The following is a 20,316-nucleotide window of genomic DNA, read 5'->3' on the forward strand; positions in this document are numbered from 1 at the left end:
AGGGTTTGATGGAAGTCGGCCATCTAGAAAAGGGGCGGAGCTACGGTACCCAAACTCAACGACCCAGACAGGAAACGGCATGGCATCCACAGATTGGAGGAGCGGATGCGCTCGTTAACCAAGAAGTCATTAGGGAGGATATAAATAGGGGACGTAGTGAAAGTGATCTGGTCCTTTGTCAATGATTAGAACAACCTAGAAGGAGAACCCTGTGATACGAGAACGTGAGTGTTGTGTTTGTTTCTCTAGTAAAAACTGTTTGTTTGTTATTTACACTACTAACACAATCCGGAGATGTAGCCGAAGGCCAGCATCAAACCCGGACACTAGCACTTCCCTTGTTTCACGGAGAACTGTCTTTTGCACCACGAGCACTAATTCACTCACTGTAGTACCTGTGTATGTGCTTTGTGTGGGTGTAAAAAGAACGGGACTTTTGGTTACAGGTCAAACCTGGGGATTACAGATAAGTGATACATGTCGCTGTATCACTTTTCATCATTATTATTTACAGTTGTTTGCCATCAGGCTCTGGACAATTATAATTAATAAAACACCCTTGCACCTGGATATCGTTGTCTGTCTGTTTCTTCTGCACTGCTGTATTACCTTCACCTGCACACACTTACCCACTTTGCCACAGTTGGCTTTACAGAACAACCTATAAAAGGTGATGTACTTGTCTCCTGAGCATACCCATATTTTGCATGGCTGCTTTCAGTACTGTGTATTGTGTAGTGCTGGGACAAATGTCAAAAAATATTCGTTTGAGTATTCGGATATGTATTTGGATACAAAAATCAGATGTTCGTATTCGCTAAAAATACCTTGCAGTTAATTACCGCCCTACCAGAAGTTGCGCGACAGTTTAAAAAATGGCAAATGAAAAAGAGCTCTGTGTGATATGCGAGATTAATATATTAAAAGAAACAAACAAACAAAAAAAACACAGGATCATCACAGCAGTTCTTGATCCTCTATTTAAAAGGTTTAGATAGCAAAAAGCAAACAAACCAGATTATACGTGCACACGCATAGTAATCTCTATGGATGGCCACCTGGGTCAAAAAAGTGTTGCGAGTGAGGCAGAATCTCATGGGACAGAAAAAAAGCAAACATGTCATTCTGAAATACCTCGCTTAAACAGTGCCCAACTTGTTGGAAATGTTGTTAGTGATTTTTATATGCAGTGATTTGCAGAAGTATTCACCCCCCCTGCAAAGTTTTCACATTTTGTTGGCACCTGAGCGTACTCCACGCCGCTTTCAAATTAGGCTTTACATGTAGAATCTACACAAGCTACTCCACATTGATAAAGTTAAAAAAAAATGCATATAGAATATAAATAAGTAAGATTTACAGAGAAAAACAGATTAATCTCAGTTGCATAAGTATTCATCCCCTTTGCTACTGCAGCCCTAAATCAGCTCAGGTGCAAATTATTTGTTTGAAAGGTCACAAAATTAGTGAAATGGTTTCAGCCTGTGTGTACTCAAAGTGGTTTAACTTGTAGATAATTTCCCTCAGGTATATATAGACTTTCAAGCTGCAACTCACACAGTGATCCAACAAAGCAACCAGGGAGCTTTCAAAACAAGTCAGGGATATAGTGGTAGAGAGGCACAGAGCAGGAGAAGAGTACAAGAACATTTCAAAAGGCACTGATTTATCCCTCTCAGCACAGTGAAGTCCATCATTAAGAAGTGGAAGTTGCATCATACCACCCAGACACTACCCAGATCAGGTCGCCCTCCCAAACTGAGCAGCCTGGCAAGCAGGAAACTGGTTTGGGATGTCACTCTGAAGCCAACAGTGACCTTGAGAGAACTGCAAAGTTCTGTGTCCTGAGATGGGAATCAGCGTTCACACATCAACAATAAGCCGGTCCCTACACAAAGCTGGCCTGTATGGATGGGTGGCAAAAAAAGCCATTACTCAAAAAGCCTCATCTTAAATCACGTATGGAGTTTGCGAAAAAGCTTGTAGATGATACTGCAGACATGTGGAAAAAGGTTTTGTGGTCAGACGAGACAAAAATTGAACTTTTCTGTCTAAATTCCAAGCGTTATGTCTGGCGCAAGCCCAACACTGCACATCACCCAGTCAACACCATCCCAACTGTCAAGCATGGTGGTGGCAGCATCATGTTATGGGGATGCTTCTCTTCAGCAGGGACTGGGAAGCTTGTCAGGATAGAGGGGAGAATGGATGGTGCAAAGTACAGACGAATTCTTGAGGAAAACCTGTTTGAGTCAGCCAAGGAAATTCGCATTCCAGCAGGACAATGACCCAAAGCCAAAGCCACACTGGAGTGGTTGAACAAGAAGAGAATTAATGTTCTTGAGTGGCCCAGTCAATGTCCTGACTTGAATCCAAATTGAAAATTTATGGCGAGACTTGAAGATTGCAGTCCATCGACGATCCCCAACAAACTTATCAGAACTGGAGCAATTTTCTCGTGAAGAATGGGCAAGAATTTCACCATCCTACTGTGCAAAGCTAGTAGAGACCTATCCAAAAAGACTCATGATTTCCATTACACGAGAGTAGATGTTAAAACTTCATGCTGATTTGAACTCGGCTCTCGCCAAGATAAGCACCAACTAAGACGTAGCTTTACAGTAAACTAATGTGATCCATATGTGTCTCCATCCATTTACGTTTCCTTCCATATGATGATGTAGATATCCTTCTGTCTGGTGTTAATGGCTGAAGTGTAATGCTGGCTCCAGGGATCAGCTTATTTTGCCTCCCTGGCGCATCAGCACACACAACGGCTGCGATGCTGGCTCCGGGGATCAACCAAAGTGCGGCCTCCCCAGCGCATCAGCATGACAACCGTCTGGATTGAGCTAAGTAGGGTACATCTCTGGGGTTTTCAAGTGGGCACCTTCCATCCTCAGTGTTTCGTCGACTAGCCCACGACACCTCAAGAGGGCTCGACGGTGATTCTGGCGTCCCAGCATCACCCCCCTCCGTCCCCCACTCAACTCAGCCCAGCTTACTTACCTGTCCCCAGCCAGAATCTTTCCGTCTCAACCACAGCCAGTTGCTGCTCCTCTCTGCTGCTTCAGATAAGTTCTTCACTGTGCGACGCAACTCTTGGCCACTGAATCCGACGTCTCTGAGAAACCGGGTTGTAGAGTGTGCCACAAATCCTCGACAACCCACTTCCACTGGGTAAACCCGAACTCTCCATCCTCGCTGTTCCGCTTCAGTGGCTAGTTGAGCATACCGCAGTTGCCAGTAATTGCTGCAAAATGTGCTTCTACCAAGTACTGACTTAAGGGGCTGAATACTTATGCAACCAGTAAATTTCATTTTGTACACTTTCTTTGCAAGTTTTGCTGACATTTAACCTCATATAACAGTGTTCAGTTTAACCACTACAGCTTTGAATAAAAAAAAAGTTTGTTTGAAAAACTGTGCATACATTATTTGTAATTCAACAAAATGTGAAAACTTTGCTGCAAACCACTGTAGAATGTATATATTATATATGTTTTGTTGTGACCTTCTGTTATGTAGAATGTAATAAACGAGAACCAAAAATCATGAGCTTTTCCCCTCCTTCATTTTACAACACCATTTCCACATTTGTTTTATTTGAAATGTTTAAAGTTACATTTCAGTTTTCGTTTGCTTGTTAAGCTACAAACAGGCATAAGTAAACCTAATGTCTATAGCCACTGTTTACTGCGAAGAAACTGCAATGGCAAGGAATGAAAAAAAGTACAAAATAAATAATGTGGTTTCAACTTTATGTGCTATTTATTTTGGGAATAAACAAAACATTTAACTTGTACTGCTATTTGACATCCTTTGTTTTGCGGTTAATTCACTGGGGTAAAGTAGGCCTACACAACGTATTTTTACTCCTGGGATATTTTTCTACTTTAATGTGTTACATATTGTAACGTCTTGCTGTAAAATAAAGGCACACACACGGGCCACACACCCCTTCCCTGCTGCTATGCTGTCTCTGCCTACATTCTGAGCAATATAATGGCTTGTATTACTTTTTGAAAACGAATGAATCCGAATGAATATTTAAATTACGAGCGAATATCCAACATGAAAATCCTGTGTTCATCCCAGCACAAGTATTGTCTATAAAAATATATTCCAAGACAGTAACAGTGAAATGCACATACTTGTACAATCCAAGCAAGCATTACAATGTGCTTTAGTATTGTTAAAATACATTGTTACAAGCTGCTGAAACAGTTGATTTAAAAAAGAAAATTGCCAGCGCTATCCCTGAAGAAACACAAAGCAAATCACTTTGATCAGATGCTGAGAAACTATCTAGATTCTGCAGTGGTTCATTTACAAAGTGAGAACACTTTAGAAAATGTAAAGATGACTTTTTTCTCATACTAGATTTGTGGATAATTCTAACGGGAGTAATTTGGATTTTAAAATACATTACCTATTTATAACAGGTGATTTGCTACCATTCATGGTATTTGTTCTTTCCCAAGGCTTTCTGGCCATGTCTGAAAAATACAAACAAAGAAACAACAAAGACAATTAATATATGTCATGGATTACACTTTGCAATATATTCTCAGTTATGACACGATGATTCTGAACTGTCAGTATATTTTTGTCCTTCAATTTGAACACTTGCATTTTTTTTTTACTGTGTCTTGTAAAAGTGCTTTTGTGATGGTGGTCCACTATGAAAGGCGCTATATACAATAAAGATTGATTCACTTAGGATATGAACACGCCAAAGTTAACCAAAGCACACTGTCATAATTCTGTATGTGTTAATTTTTTTTTGACCTAAAGTTTCAAATTACTTTTTTTCTCAAATTTTTAGGTTGGTTACTTTAAACCAACGGTGGTTTTTGCCATGTGGGTAGGAACATTATTTTATACTGAAAGTAATAAAGGCATATTTTCCTATATAAAAATAGCATCTTTAACCATCCCTTTAACGAGCTGTTTCTATTGATGTAATATTGGAACAGATAACATAATACAGACAAGATTGTAAAAAAGAGCTCTGCAAGCAGACAAGAAAGAGAGGCAGTTGGCAGCACTGACAAGTCATCAGTGATATACACTTACATTGGAAGAAGAGATGCTGTGGTTGTTTTAAAATCATTATAATGAAAATGGAAACTTTTCTGTTAAACTAACATTTTGTGCCAGATGTACGCCTTTGCCCTTTAAACAAAAACAAAAAACCCCCAAAAAACACACACACAAAAAAAAAAACACACACAAAAAATGCTGGTGCCATTGTGTGCAACCAAATGGACTTTACAGGTAGCCTTTGCTGTACTTAATCTACTCACCTGGTGTGCTTGTTGCAGGGAGTTTAGGGGTCGTAACTTCAGACTCATCCTGTTTAAAGCAGAATAAAATAATTATTCAAGGTTTAATTTTCCCCAAAGATATTAAATATTTTACCATTTGAATTGAATTTATTGTAAAACCCTGTTTTGGGCACAAAGCTTTACGAGACACATCACTTTTAATGATATGAGGATTTCTCTATAACAACAATTTGTTTCAATTGGCTTCACACTTACATTTTTGTCCTTCTGTTCTGGTTCAGGTGTGGATCCCTTGTCAGCAATTCTTCTCCTGCAGATACAAGGGAATGTAAGCATATTGTACAGTGCAGCGACTTCATTATCTGGCATCTACGGATATACAGTATACTGTTCTGCCATTATACTGAAATGACCAACCATGTTGCAGGATTTGTTTTCCTCCTCCCATGCCTGTCCTCTAAAGTGACCTGAACTTTATAAAGCTTGAACTTTATAAAGTCAGTCCTCAAGTCAGTGCAGGGAAAAAACTATGAAAAACAGACTACTGTGAGCACATGACTGGCTGCTGATCAGGACCCAAACAGCTGTTTATTCTGATATTAGATATTAGCAATTTTATCCAGTTATTCACCAGCCATGCAAAATTGCTAATAGTGGTTCACTAGTTGGTCACTATCATTGTAGTTTTTTTTTCTTATTTTTTTTCCTAAAACCTCCCTTTTCTCTTTTTTAAAAAAGACTGCATGAAAGATTCATCCATGTAACAGTTAGATGATTAGGAAAAATATGAAGGAGGCATGACGGCATTATGTCTGTACAGGCGCACTTGCTGTGTTACATAACTGTACAGAACAGTTTAAGGCAGCAATTCCCAAACTGTGGGTCGCTACAATGGATGGGGTCGTGATTCCGACTGGTATTAGCCTCATACATGGGTGAAAGTGGCCAATGATCATTTTGACTGAAACTCCTGGGGCAAAACCAAACTGAAGGACTAACTGCTGAGCGTAGAGAAGTAAATGTTTATTTATTTATTACAATTTAAGAAGCTCTATGAAACCAAGCAAACCTTGCTGTTGGAAGTTACGGTTTTAGTAATTGCAAACTTACAAAATTGGGCAAATGTTTCAGCATAAAATGTACAGTATGTACTTGCTGAACACACATTAAATGTAAATACATGCAAGTCTCTGCACAGTGCTACACCTATAATTCCCACATGTAGTTTATTAAAGGAAAATGTTAAACAAAGAAAAGCAAGTACTGTTCTTTAGAAGGTAAGTATTCCCCTAGTAAGGCAGCTGAAAATACAGAAGCCATGTCAGAAGCACTGTTTTACTATACCGAGCATCAAAAGAAACGTATCACTATTAGAACACATTTATTGTCGAAAAAAAATAAGGTATATAAATGATGGACATTGATGAAATGTTTTTGGTTTCTTTATAAATCACTCGATCATTCATCCTTGACCATGACAAGCTTCAGTGACTAACTGAATCATATGCACTTAATCACCTAATTAGTGAGACAGTTGATTGGACACTGGATATGGAGTGATTTCAGCTGTTGAATTGCAAGCTTGAATAAAATCAATAAAGAAAAATCGCAGAAAAAAAAAAACAATATCCCACGTCTGTCAAGAGAGCAGCGCCGTCGTGCAATCGGCATGTTGGAGGCTGGACTAAGGCAGCATACTGTGGCTCGCCGTCTTGGGTGCTCACAGCCAGCAATTTCAAACCTAGCGAGACGGTATAACCAGACACATTCTGTCAATGACAGGCCACGAACTGGGGGACCAAGAGTCACAACACCTGCCCAAGATCAACAGATAATTTTGCAGCATCTTCGTGATTTTTCGATCACATCTAGTGAATTTCATCCAAATATACATAATATGTTCCTTTTGATGCTCCAATATAAGTGATACATTTATTTTGATGCTCTGTATATATATATATATATATATATATATATATATATATATATATATAAAGACTTTACTGAAGCAAATGCAAAAGACAGTTTTTTTTTTTTTTTTTCTGAATAAAACAATTTCAATTTCAACAGTATAAACTTAGTTGCAGGAAGGACCAGTCAAGAGTTGTTTCTTGTTTTATACCATTGAAATCGTCTTATTGCGCTAAGAAATGGTGTATTTGCCTTTGTGCTTGCTTCTAAATATGGTCCAGTGAGTTAGAGGGCAAAACAATAATGTAAAACAATAAATGTACCTGCTGCTAGTGCAAGAATTCATTTCTTGCTAGTTTTAAAATATTTATTTTTAAACTTTAAGTTTAAGTTTTATACTTCAGATCGGGTACATTATTTATATCTTTAACCAGGGCTGACAGCGCGCAGAACGTCGGGGAGAGTATAAGCAAACAGTTCAATTACCATATGATTCAGGTGCGTGCCTTTAAAGTAAGATTAAACTATTGTCATTATTTATACACAGAGAAGCTTACTTGACTTGAACAACGTCTCAAACAAATTCATACTTGGTTTGCTTTAATGAGTAGTACACAACAAGCTTCAATATGAAAAGCTGGAAATTAATTAATAAAGAATGTTTTTAATGAAAGAAAAAACATTTCTAAAGTAAAAACGGGATTCTGTTATTTTGCAATACCACGGCTTCAGATTATTACCAGTGCTTAACAGCAGTAACATTTTATTTAGAGTTGTTGAACTTAAACCCATTCATGGACCCGCAACACCACAAAACTTACAACGTCGTTGTTTAAAAAAAACAAAACATAAATAACTTCTGAATATAATTTAAATTAATAGAGAAAACTAAACTAACAATAACCTAGCTTAGTTAATTAATCATTTTTTGTAGTATCCAAAATGTTAGCTGTTGTAAATAGTGCAGAGCAGACTATGGCGGGTCAAACCAATGTTCGTGTAGGGGCCATTTTATTGTGGGTTTTTATTTATTTATTTTTAATTTTGGACTCATGGCGTCTTATGAACGACTTTCTGTTTTTTTTTACATTTTAAACCATTTATAGGTAAAACCACAACAAAACATAGAATAACTGTGTGTTTACACAGAGCAAAAAAAGTAGAGTGGCAAAATATAACATTTGCCTCCCCTGTACTCTATGGGTTAGGTGCCTACAGTCTCAATCAAGTTACAGTTCAGCAGGAGAAAAATATACAAAAAGGTCACAAGTCATCAAGTACATGCGAAAACATTACAGTTTTCCTCCAGCCCCACCAGATGTTTTGGGGATTTCTACACGAATCATAGGAATGGACCTGGGAGAGGCCATTTTGATGGAATTTGACGGAGCACTTTCACCCATGCTCATATTCATGCGATATTTTAGGTAAAAAAAAAAAAACCAAGAAAACTAGCAGTGGAAAGGTGGCACCGCTGTCAAGAGCACCTCACACTGCTCAGAGTACCTGCGTTATACCGCTAGTGGCGCTGATCACAGCTGGTGAGCTGTACTGAAGCGGTTGTCCCACGCAAGTGTGTGTGTTCATAGTTGTGAGAGGGAAGCAAAATCATCATTCCTTATTAAGAAAAGCATGTGCTTCAAGCACCAGAAGTGACAATGGTGATGATACTGACAACAGAGAACAAACAGGATTCAAGAAGTGTTCTGGTGAACAACGAAAAGCCACAGTGCCTTCTGTGTCAAGCAGTATTATCTGCGGAAAGCATGAAGCCGAATAAAATTAAGCGGCACTTGGAAACACAGCACAAGGAAAATGTGGAGAAGCCAAAATAATTTCCCCAGCGTCGCAAGGGGACTGTCACGGCAGAAATTACAATTCAAGAGCTTTGTCTGTTTCTGAGCAAGCACAGCAGGCCTTGTTCGAAGTGAGTTTCCGCATCGCTCGGTATAAGAAACTGCACACAACTGGACATACTTTGGTATTGTCAGCTGTTATGCTGATATGGTGAAGATTAAGTGTGGGGGGGGGGGATTATGTGTGAGGCAAATAAACGTAATTATACCACTGTCCAGTAACAATGAAACGAAGGATTGAGGCAATTGCCGGAGATCAGGAAAATACACTGGTTGAGCGTTTTCATTTGCACTACAACCAGACGTCAGCATTGAGGGCCGGGATGCACGAGATGGACACGAGACGGCACAATGGACATTCCATATTTGAATTGAGACGAGCTACATGCGTATGCAAGTGAAATTGTTGACTTTCTTTGTGATGAACAGAAAATGTTTCTTCATTCTTATCTCAGTGACACTTTCAAAAAACAGAATGATCTTAATGCCAGTCTACAAGGCAAAAACACTCATTCTGTTGCTGAGCGATCCTATCACCAGCTTCATGAAGAGAACAGTCTTTAAGAAGAATAATCTGATGAAGAATGTTGGGTTATTATCATAACTCTGGTTCCCTGAAATAGAAATGTATACATTACACAATGGGTTAATCTATTATATCCGATTCAACTGAACACTTTTACCAAAGTTGCGTCTTACACCCGGAACGTCAGCATGCCTATCTCCGCCCCCACAGGAGACCAAACTGCATGCAGGACGGCGCTCGATGCCATACATTTTCTTCAGCCTGCTACGTGTAATGTTGTATCCAGAATTGTAATGGATACAATTCTACTTCAGGGAACCAGGGTTATGATAATAACCTAACGTTCCCTTTCAAGTACGAAATGTATTTAATTACACAATGGGTAAGTATATACCCAAGCCGTCGCAAGGACACGACTTGCAGAACAGCCAAACTGGCGAGACCTATGGCCTGCCACAATTATAAGGCACGGTAACGGCCACAGAACGCAGGAATACCTCATGCATGTGCTTCTGAGTCAGGCTGAGACGCCGCTGGTTCCAAAGGCAGGGTTCTGAGGATCCAGGACATTAAGCCTGTAAAGCCTTGTGAAGGTATGAGGAGTGGCCCACACCACTGCTTCGCAAATGCGAGGCACCATGAAACAACACCCAAGAGGTAGCAAGACCCCTGGTGGAATGACATATGACCTTCTCTGGAGGGGGAAAGTTGGCTTGCTCATAAAGCAATCTTGACTGCTTCTACAATCCAATTGGACAACCTCTTTTGACAGGGCTTGACCTTGGTTCTCAGCTCCAAAGCATATAAACAGTTGCTCGGATTGCTCGGATAACTTTTTGTCCTGTCAACATAATACACTAATGTCCTAACTGGAAAAAGCGTATGGAGCCAACGCTCCTCATCTGACTGCAATGGTGGAGGTTGAAAATTTCTACAGACTGACTGACGTGGAAGATCGATAGGCATTTGGACACAAAGGCCGGATTCATGCAGAGCATGACCTTAGTCAGACTCTGCAAAGAATAAACAAGCTTTTGCCACTGAAAATGCCTGCATCTCACTCACGCGTCTAGCGGAGGTGATGGCAAGTAAAAACGCTGCCTTCAGAGAGACTAAAACTGAACTAAAATGTATGCAGGTTTTAGTCGATATGACTAAATTAAATTGCGTGACCAAAATGTGATTAAAACTAATGCAGTTTTAGTCAACTAAAACGAAGAGGTTTTAGTCGACAAACTAAATAAAAGTGCATGACTAAAATGTGACTATCTAATAGACACTTCAGTCAACTTGACTAAGACTATGACTAAATCAAAAACTGATGACTAAATTAACACAGGCTGGGAGAAACACAGGATTTTCATGTTCGAATATTCGCTCATAATTTAAACATTCGTTCGGATATTCGTTCGTTTTCAAAAAGAATAAAAGCCATTGTATTGCTCAGAACGCAGGCAGAGACAGCATAGCAGCAGTGGCCCGTGTGTGCCTTTATTTTACAACAAGACATTACAATATGTAACACATTAAAATAGAATAAAATATCCCAGGACTAAAGAATACATTGTGCAGGCCTTACTTTACCCCAGTGAATTAACAACTTTGCCAAATAGATGATCATGTTGAACACTGTTTTGTTTATTCCCGAAATAAACAGTACATAAAATTGACACTGCATTTTATTTATTTTTTATCTGTTTTTCATTCCTTGCCATTGCCGTTTCTTTGCAGTAAACAGTGGCCATCGACACGTTTTCATAAAGTATCAACATGAGGTTTACTTGTGCCTGTTTGTAGCTCAACAAGCAAACGAAAATTGAAATGTAACTTTATACTCTTCAAATAAACCAAAAACGTGGAAATGGCGTTGTAAAATGAAGGGGAAAAAGCTCACCATTTTGGTTCTCATTTATTACATTGTCAAAAAGTCGCAACAAAAAACATATAATATATAAAATCTATATAGAAATCACTACACAACATTTCCAGAACTGTTTAAGCGAGGCATTTCAGAATCACTGTGTGTGTGCGTGCTTTATCTGGTTTGTTTACTTTTTGCTGTCTAAAACTTTTAAATAGAGGCTCAAGAGCTGCTGTGTTGATCCTGTGCTGCTTATTTTTTTATATCTTAATCTCACATATCACACTGAGCTCTTTTTCATTTGCCATTTATTTTATCTATCGCTCAACTTCTGGTGAGATGGTAAATAAGTGCAAGGTATTTTTGTCATTTGTAGCGTATACGAACATCTGATTTTTGTATCCGAATACATGTCAAAAAATATCCGTTTGAATATTCGTTTTTTTGTCCCAGCACTAATTAATATTTTAGGGCTGTCACTCGATTAAATTTTGATTGGTTAATTTATGTGCATTAGTTGATTAATTAGAAGGTTAATTCGTGCACATTTTTAATAAAGGTAACGATTTTATAGAGGCTGTCCTGCATAGTAATACCAAAAAATCAAAAGAACAAATAAGCCCAATGGGAATTTGGTCTTTTTAAAAGCATTTGTACTATTATTTTTATTTTAGTAAATGTAACATTTTTCACAGAACAACCGTTCTTTCGGGCCACTGTCAGTCACATACCTGAAAAGACAAGACAGCTGAGCTGCATTTCCATCGTTTTAATCTACCATTACATCTGCGTACTTGGTTTCTTGTACTTTTGCTTTTATTCGTTCTGAATTTTGTTGGAGGTACCCGAGAATACTGTGGCTATTGACAAGTGATTGCTTAACATGCTGTCGCAGTCAGAAATCAGAGAAAGTAATTCCACATAATTACCTCTATCTGAGGAATTGGTATCTTCATCATGCCCTCTGAATGACAGTTCTTGCTTGCCAAGGTAAACAACAGAATCAATCAATCTGGCTTTGTCCAAAAGTTTTGAGTGTTACAGTGGCTCACAAGTGACTTTGGGAACGCTCATGTTTTTGTGCTGACTTCGATAGATATCCTAGATTGCTGTAGCCAGTGCTGTTCCATATCGCCTTTTCTGTACTGAATAAAAGTTCCGTCAGTATAATTTTTTTAATTGACAGCTACCGGTAAGCCACGGACACCTTTTATAATTTGAATGTTGGAAGTGGCGAGTATATCCCTTCCTGCGTCAGTTCCGGTATTTGTTGTGTATACCTACCTTTAATAACACCGTGTAACAATTTTTTTTTTTTTTTTTGGTTCCTGGGTAGTAAGTGTTATTTCCTAATTGCTTATGCCTCAAAAGTATAGAAAATGGCTATTATTCCCCACAAACTTTACTTTTGTGACCAGGACAGTGATATTTTGAAATTTACCTATTTTCCAGAACATTCCAGATATATTCAGTGCTGAGTAAACTTGGAGTAACTTCTAGAACTTTCCAGTAATATAAATAGTAGTATAAATACAGGGGCCTTAAGCCCACCAGTTCAGTTTAGTTCCAGCTGCCTAAGTGGATACATATCTGCATTTTTCTGAGATGGCATCAAGGTCATAGGAGACTTCAAAATGGTGGCATTCCTGATGGGTCTCCAAGGCGGTTTTACCAAGTTTCCCAGCTATCTTTGCCTTTGGGACAGCAGGGACACCAAGGCGCACTACCACAGACGGGACTGGCCACAGTGGACCGAGTTCTCTGTGGGGAGGAACAACGTCAAGTGGGAGCCACTGGTGGACCCCCGGAAGGTGCTGATGCCACCACTGCATATCAAATTGGGCCTTATGAAACAATTTGTCAGAGCTCTAGATAAGGAGTCGGCAGCCTTCAAGTACCTTCAAGACTTCTTCCCTAAGCTGTCTGAGGCAAAGGTCAAAGCCGGTGTCTTCGTCAGACCACAGATAAGAAGATCCTGGAGTGCAATGAATTCCCCAAGAAGCTCATTAGTAAGGAGAAAGCGGCTTGGAACAGCTTTGTCACAGTGGTTCAGGGCTTCCTGGGCAATCACAAGGACGAAAACTATGTGGAGCTGGTTGAGACCCTGGTGAAGAACTACGGCACAATGGGCTGTAGGATGTCCCTCAAAGTCCATATCCTTGATGCTCATCTTGATAAATTCAAGGAGAACATGGGAGCGTACTCGGAGGAGCAAGGCGAGCGCTTCCACCAGGATATACTGGACTTTGAACGCCGCTACCAAGGACAGTATAACGAGAACATGATGGGAGACTACATTTGGGGGCTGATTCGTGAAAGTGATTTACAGTATAATCGTAAATCTCGAAAAACTACTCACTTCTAAATCTTTTGTAGTCATTTTTGTATTACTTTAGTATAAATACCTGTTAATTTGGATTCATATGTTGTTTTTTTCTGACTTTATGTGAACGAAAAGACACAAATTCGCCCGTTTTCTCATTGGAAATAGGTAAATTTCAAAATATCATTGTCCTGGTCACAAAAGCAAAGTTTGTGGGGAATAATAGCCATTTTCTATACTTCTGAGGCATAAGCAATTAGGAAATAACACTTACTACCCAGGAACAAAAATTGTGTTACATAGTGTAATTCTTCTGAGAAAGTTCGTAACCAAATCGACTTTGTAAAAAGCAATTCTAAATATTACTTCGAAGTTCTCAATAACGGTCTCTATAATATTATTAGCAATATTGTGCGAAATTCAGCTATTCTTACACCAATAGCATATTTATGTCCCGCCTCTGTTCAGTAAATGATTGGACAGCTGCAGAACCAGGGCAGATCGTTGACTTTCCCATGGGTTAAACTCACAAGACCTTCAGCTGAAATAGAGAATACCTTTAACAATGTATGTCCCGCCTCTGCTCACTCATGATTGGACACCTGCATAACAAGGGGCAGATCATTGACTCTCCCATTGGTTAAACCTACTCAAGACCGTTAACAGCTTATGTTCCGCCTCCGCTCACTTATGATTGGACTGCCGTAGAGAATATGCAGTTCTATTTGTTGATTTTATTGGATATAAAAAAAAATTAAATCTGCATGATTAAATTGTAAAATAGAGAATATACTGTAGTTCAGGGAGTAATTATCCAGGTTAGATATCGTGGAGATAATAATACATTTAAAAACGGTACTGCATGCCATCAGTAATGTGCCTGCTTTTCATGAACACGCTGCTGCTCATGTTGCAGGTTCATCTACAAAAACGTTATAATTTGTTTAAGTGCATTGCCATACAGCTTTGCACAATTTGTTTGGGCTAGAAATGCTTGTCCTGTGTCGACTATTTGATTTGTTTGGAAAGATAGCTTTTTAACATTCTAGAAGTACAGATTCGGTAGTGCAAGAAAGGATACACTTGAAATGACCAATTTTCAAATGACCAATTTTTTTTTTTAATTTTAATTATTTTTTTTTTTTAACTCTGCAAATGCTTTTTCAACATACTCTTGTGTTTCACTAATTGTGTACATTATATGGTGAAATAATTGGATATCTGTAACATACTGTGGTCTATTTCAAATAATTAAGCAAAGACAATGTTGAAAACATGCATCATGTTGCGATTACCTACTGGAAATGAGCAGGTTCAGCTTGTGACTTATTGTATTCTTTTTATTTTTGTATATCAAATGTGCTAATAGGCTACCGGCACATTATATGGCAACCTATTTTTTGTACATTGCGAACTACGTGCACATGCCTGCCATATTGTGTGTTGTACTAAAAAAAAATTATAATAATTTGAAATCCAAAATACAGCAGTAAAATCTAAAATAGAAAGGTAAAATCCAACGAACGACTTATTTGGTATAACCATAGAAAACCAGATAAGATTTAGTTTATTCAATGAGCATAGGTACTCATTTGTTCAATTAACTCTAATCTAGTAATCTATAAGTGACAGATAGTTCTGGGTTGTTTTGTTTACATTTAATTTAAGAAAGCTATAACTTTGTAAACCCATGCTAGAACTGAGAATATACTGCATTTATGCTTTATAAAAGTAGAGCAAAATAATGTTTTCCAAGGTACTGTAAAGTGCATCTCACCTCCTGGCCAACAAGGCACTCATTTCTTCCATCAGACCACCACCTCCTACTGAAAGGGGTCCATTTCCACGACTGGACTCTGCTTTCGATGGAGTGGATGCAGAACTTATGGCACCTGCAGCAACAGGATTGGATACGTCTTCATTCTGTTTAAAAGAAATGATTGACCAATGGATTAGATAAGACTGTTTATGCTCTCAGGAATAGTGGTACAACAAATAGAACAATCAATAAAATGAAAAATTGTACACATTTGAAATAGTCTCATTTACAGTGGTAGCCATGGCCAGCTATAAAAATGGCTAAGTATGGTGCGGTATGCTGCACGATGAAATTGAGGTCAATGCGGGCAGCAGTGTGGAGTACTGGTTAGGGCTCTGGACTCTTGACCAGAGGGTCGTGGGTTCAATCCCAGGTGGTTGACACTGCTGCTGTACCCTTGAGCAAGGTACCTTACCTAGATTGTATGTAAAAAATAATAATGTGATATCTGTATAATGTGAAATAATAATAATAATTATTTGTTTATTTAGCAGACGCCTTTATCCAAGGCGACTTACAGAGACTAGGGTGTGTGAACTATGCATCAGCTGCAGAATCACTTACAATTATGTCTCACCCGAAAGACGGAGCACAAGGAGGTTAAGTGACTTGCTCAGGGTCACACAATGAGTCAGTGGCTGAGGTGGGATTTGAACCGGGGACCTCCTGGTTACAAGCCCTTTTCTTTAACCACTGGACCACACAGCCTCCTAATGTATGTGAAATAATGAGATATCTTGTAACAATTGTAAGTCGCCCTGGATAAGGGCGTCTGCTAAGAAATAAATAAAAATAATAATGCGATATGCAATTTAGTTAACCTGTCATGTATCTTCTGCACTCTAGAGGGTGTTATCTGATTAGAAACTGGGTGGTCACAGATTACTACTGAATTACAAGGTTTCACCAGCAGGTGTCACATGCTGACGATGAGGTCACTATAGAAGGCCATCTTCAAAAACAAAATACTACCCATTGAGATTTAATCAAAACAGGAAATTAAACTAAATCTAACAAAATACATTACAGTAAATGTGGGCCAACGTATGGAGCCCAGGAGGGGACATGAGATAGCTATTTTATCTTGTGGCCACGATATTAAGTCTTGCGCACGAGATACTAAGTCATGCGCACAAGATATATTTCTTTCTCTTATGGCCCCCCCCCCCCCCCCGGGCTCCGTACCAACGTACAGAAATTTCTTATGTAAAAAGTTCTAAATCCTGGTTTAGTCAAAAACATACAAATAACCTAAATACGATATGTTCAATATACTGTAGCTTAATGCTTTATTATTCAAATAACCCTTAACAGCAACCTTTTTTAATGTAGGGTCTATATACTCTGGTAATTTCCCAAAACACATTTAGCTTCTGCTGCTTGGTAAACCCTTATGGATATTTTTTTGGTGATAAATAATAGTATAGTAATAATATAAATAATTTTTGTTTTCTTCCATTGTATGATTATTCACAATGAAACACTGAATGTCCAAATAGGCTACAATTGAAACTGGCAGTGCAGTATCAAGCGATATGTGCTTACAATGCCATTGGTTCATTCCATCTTACCATACAGCCAGAGAGGAGTTGTTTTTTGTGCTCGCTAACCCAGCATGAGCCAAAACAGATAACTGGAGCCCAGTGAATTTTTTTTTTCTTTTATAATTTATCATTTTATTCGGGGAAGAATGTTGTGTTATATTCGTTAACATTTTTTTTTTTTTTCCCAACATCTAGAAACGTTAGGTTATTATCATAAACCTGGTTCACTGAAATATGAATATTAACCATTACAAAATGGGTGTTTCCCTTTAAGACACCCGAACCTGAAAAGAATTCATCAGATCAGTGTGACGTAGCTGCTGCTCCGCCCGGAAAGTATAAATAAACTATGCACACTGACAATGCTGTCACTTTCCTTTGAGAAATGCAACCAAGAACGGCGCGACCTACAAGTTAATGGTTAATATTCCTATTTCAGGGAACCAGGGTTATGATAATAACCTAACATTCCCTTTCAAGTAGGGAATATTAACCATTACAAATGGGTGCGTATACCCAAGCTGTTGCAAGGGCATGGTTGTAGGAAGTGAGCTACAAAGCGAAGTCAAAACCGCCTTGTGCACCGCCTAGTGCCAGGGCTCTGCTGATCCACAACATTCAGTCGGTAGAACCTGGTAAAGGTATGGGGGGAAGCCCACACCGCTGCACTGCATAGGTTCTGGACAGATGCACCCTGGAACAAAGCCCATGAAGTCACCTGACCCCTGGTGGAATGGCCAGTGAGCTTCTCTGGTGGAGGCAGACTGGCCAGTTCATAAGCAGTCTTAACTGTGCCTGTCAACCATTTAGACAGATGCTGCTTAGACAGGGCCTGTTCCTGGGACTTAGCCCCGTAGCAGACAAAAAATTGTTCTGACTGCCTCCAGCTTTTAGTCCTGTCAACATAATACGCTAATGCCCGTACTGGGCAAAGCGTATGGAGCTGGCGCTCCCGGTCAGATTGGAAAGGAAGGGGATGTAAAGCCTCCAATTCCACTGACTGGTTGGTATGAAAATATGGTTATTACGAAGGGTAAATTAGACAGGCCTTCGATATTGAGAATGCTTGCATTTCACTCACCCACTTAGGTGGAGGTAGAAAACTGCCTTGAAAGACAAAAATTTTAGCTCAGCTGAGTGCATGGGCTCAAATGGAGGTTTCATCAGTGCGTTAACCACTACATTCAACCACCAACAAGGAACTAAGTCCTTCACCGGCGGCCTAAGCTGCAGAGTGCCTTTCAAAAACTGCCCCGCCAGGAAGTGAGCTGCCACATAGACCTTTAAAAAGTAGAGGAGGATTTCCCCTCATCGAAAAGGTCCTGTAAAAACGGCAGTATAACTGCCATAGGGCATGTCGTGGGTTCACGAGACAAGCACCATGCTTGAACATGCCCCACTTGTACCCATACTGGGAACATGTAGAGGCTGCCCTGGCATTTTGTACGGTGTCTATCACCCTGTTCAATGACCCTAGACAGCTCAAATGGAGCCATTCAGGAGCCAGACCCAGAGCTGTAGGCTCGATGGGTTGGGGTGCCACAAAGTGCCCTGTGGAGGTCACGGCGCATCAGCAGTTCCCATAGCTGGCTATTCAGGAGCTACATCAAGGAGGAGAACCAGACTCTCCTGGGCCAGAATGGGGCTACTAGGAGCACCCTGGCCGAGTCCTGCTTGACCTTCTCCAGACATAGCGGCAGCAGCGCGAGCGGTGGGAATGCATAGAGTAGATGTGCTGGCCACAGGTGTGCCAGAGCGTCTACTCCTAGAGGTCCACTGTCTCCTCTTATGGAGAACCACAGGGGACAGTGGTCTACTTTTGCTCTCCCAAATGAGGCTCACGACCTTGGGATGGAGTCTCCAATCTGCACCGCTGGGGACCCCCCTCGAGAGGAGATCCGCAGCCCAGTTGATCACCCCATATAGGTGAACTGCCAGGAGTGAGAGGAGGTTCTGTTGTGCCCAAAGCAGAAACTTGTGGGCCACACGGTGTAGGACACCAGACAAGTTGTCCGCATGGATAAATACGTGTTTCCTTCGAACCTGCTCCAAAAAATTCTGCAAGGACAGGTACACTGCAGGTCCAAAATATCGATGTGTTGAACCGTCCGTGGTGGCTGCCTCACACTATGCATGCCTTGGCCATTCCACACGCCGCCCCAACCTGAGTTGGATGTTTCCGTGGCGATGACCTCTCTCCTGACTGCCCAGCGCCACGTCTAGGTGCCTAAATATTTGATTGGTTATCTCGGACGGTTCTATAGATAGTTCCATTATTGAGGCAGTGATATGCTATGTGTATGCTGTCAATGTTATTGGTGTTCGGAATGTGGGGAAGGCAGATTTAGAAACCCAATCAATGTATCTGGGAATGAGCATTAATGTTTAGTGTATCTGCTTTTTTTTTTTTTAGTACAATAAAAAAAAAAAATCTAAATTGTTCATTTTTTAGGAAAATAAAATGTAAGACAAATGTTTTAGGGACCCCAACTGCTGTAGTTGATTCCGACTCAGGAACTTCACATAAGGGACTAGTAAATTTACATAAGGACTAGCACGTTTCAAAAGTTCACAATTTTGTTAGTTTCTAACCCTGCCTGGTGAGCGGGTAAGTTCTGCCGCTGCGACCATGGAAGCCCCACTAGAGCTTCTGGAAAGGGAGCTCCAGCGCCAGCAGAGTTTGGATGCTGAGCTGGCACTGCTGCTCCACTGGGTTTCGGTGGGGCAGCGCCCAGCGAGGAATGTGGTGTCAGCCCTCTCCCTGGGGGTGAAGGTGCTGGAAGCCCAGTGGCTCAGGGAGTGTGTGCTGTACTGTGCTGTGCATGGACAGACCCTGCGACGGGATAAGGGAGACTGTACTGCACACTGTGCACGGTGGGCCGGCCACAGGACACTTCGGTGACCCGGTCCGGAGCAGGCCCCCAACCAAATTTGCCCTCACCCTAGATGAAGCCAGCGTTCCTATCGGCCGCCTTTGGGACTGTTGGACTATGTGTGGGACAATGGACAGTAGGCAAACGGGACGTTCGGCCCTAAGGTGGGGGCAATGTAATGAGCACAGTCGACTGCACACTGCGCCACCTGCTGCATGCTGTGTGAGGTGTTCGTCTCCGGACTGGCAAGAGTACATACATTAGTTGCGCAAAGGACACTGGGATTGGCAGGCCTCTACATTTAGATTTTTT

General features: G+C 40.3%; 1 protein-coding gene across 4 annotated transcripts in view; it reads right to left on the reverse strand.

Moving 5' to 3' along the window:
• enah (ENAH actin regulator) overlaps positions 1-20,316 on the reverse strand; it is a 203,447-nt gene that overhangs the window by 16,428 nt on the left and 166,703 nt on the right. For all 4 annotated transcript variants that reach the window (XM_059025350.1, XM_059025352.1, XM_059025349.1 and 1 more), the window contains 4 exons: positions 15,546-15,691; positions 5,547-5,601; positions 5,310-5,358; positions 4,433-4,499 (listed from right to left, as the gene is read on the reverse strand). In XM_059025350.1, coding sequence (XP_058881333.1) covers positions 4,433-4,499; positions 5,310-5,358; positions 5,547-5,601; positions 15,546-15,691 — 317 coding nt within the window. The remainder of the gene's footprint in view (positions 1-4,432; positions 4,500-5,309; positions 5,359-5,546; positions 5,602-15,545; positions 15,692-20,316) is intronic.

Source organism: Acipenser ruthenus, chromosome 6 (assembly GCF_902713425.1).
Source record: "Acipenser ruthenus chromosome 6, fAciRut3.2 maternal haplotype, whole genome shotgun sequence".
Lineage (NCBI taxonomy): Eukaryota > Metazoa > Chordata > Actinopteri > Acipenseriformes > Acipenseridae > Acipenser > Acipenser ruthenus.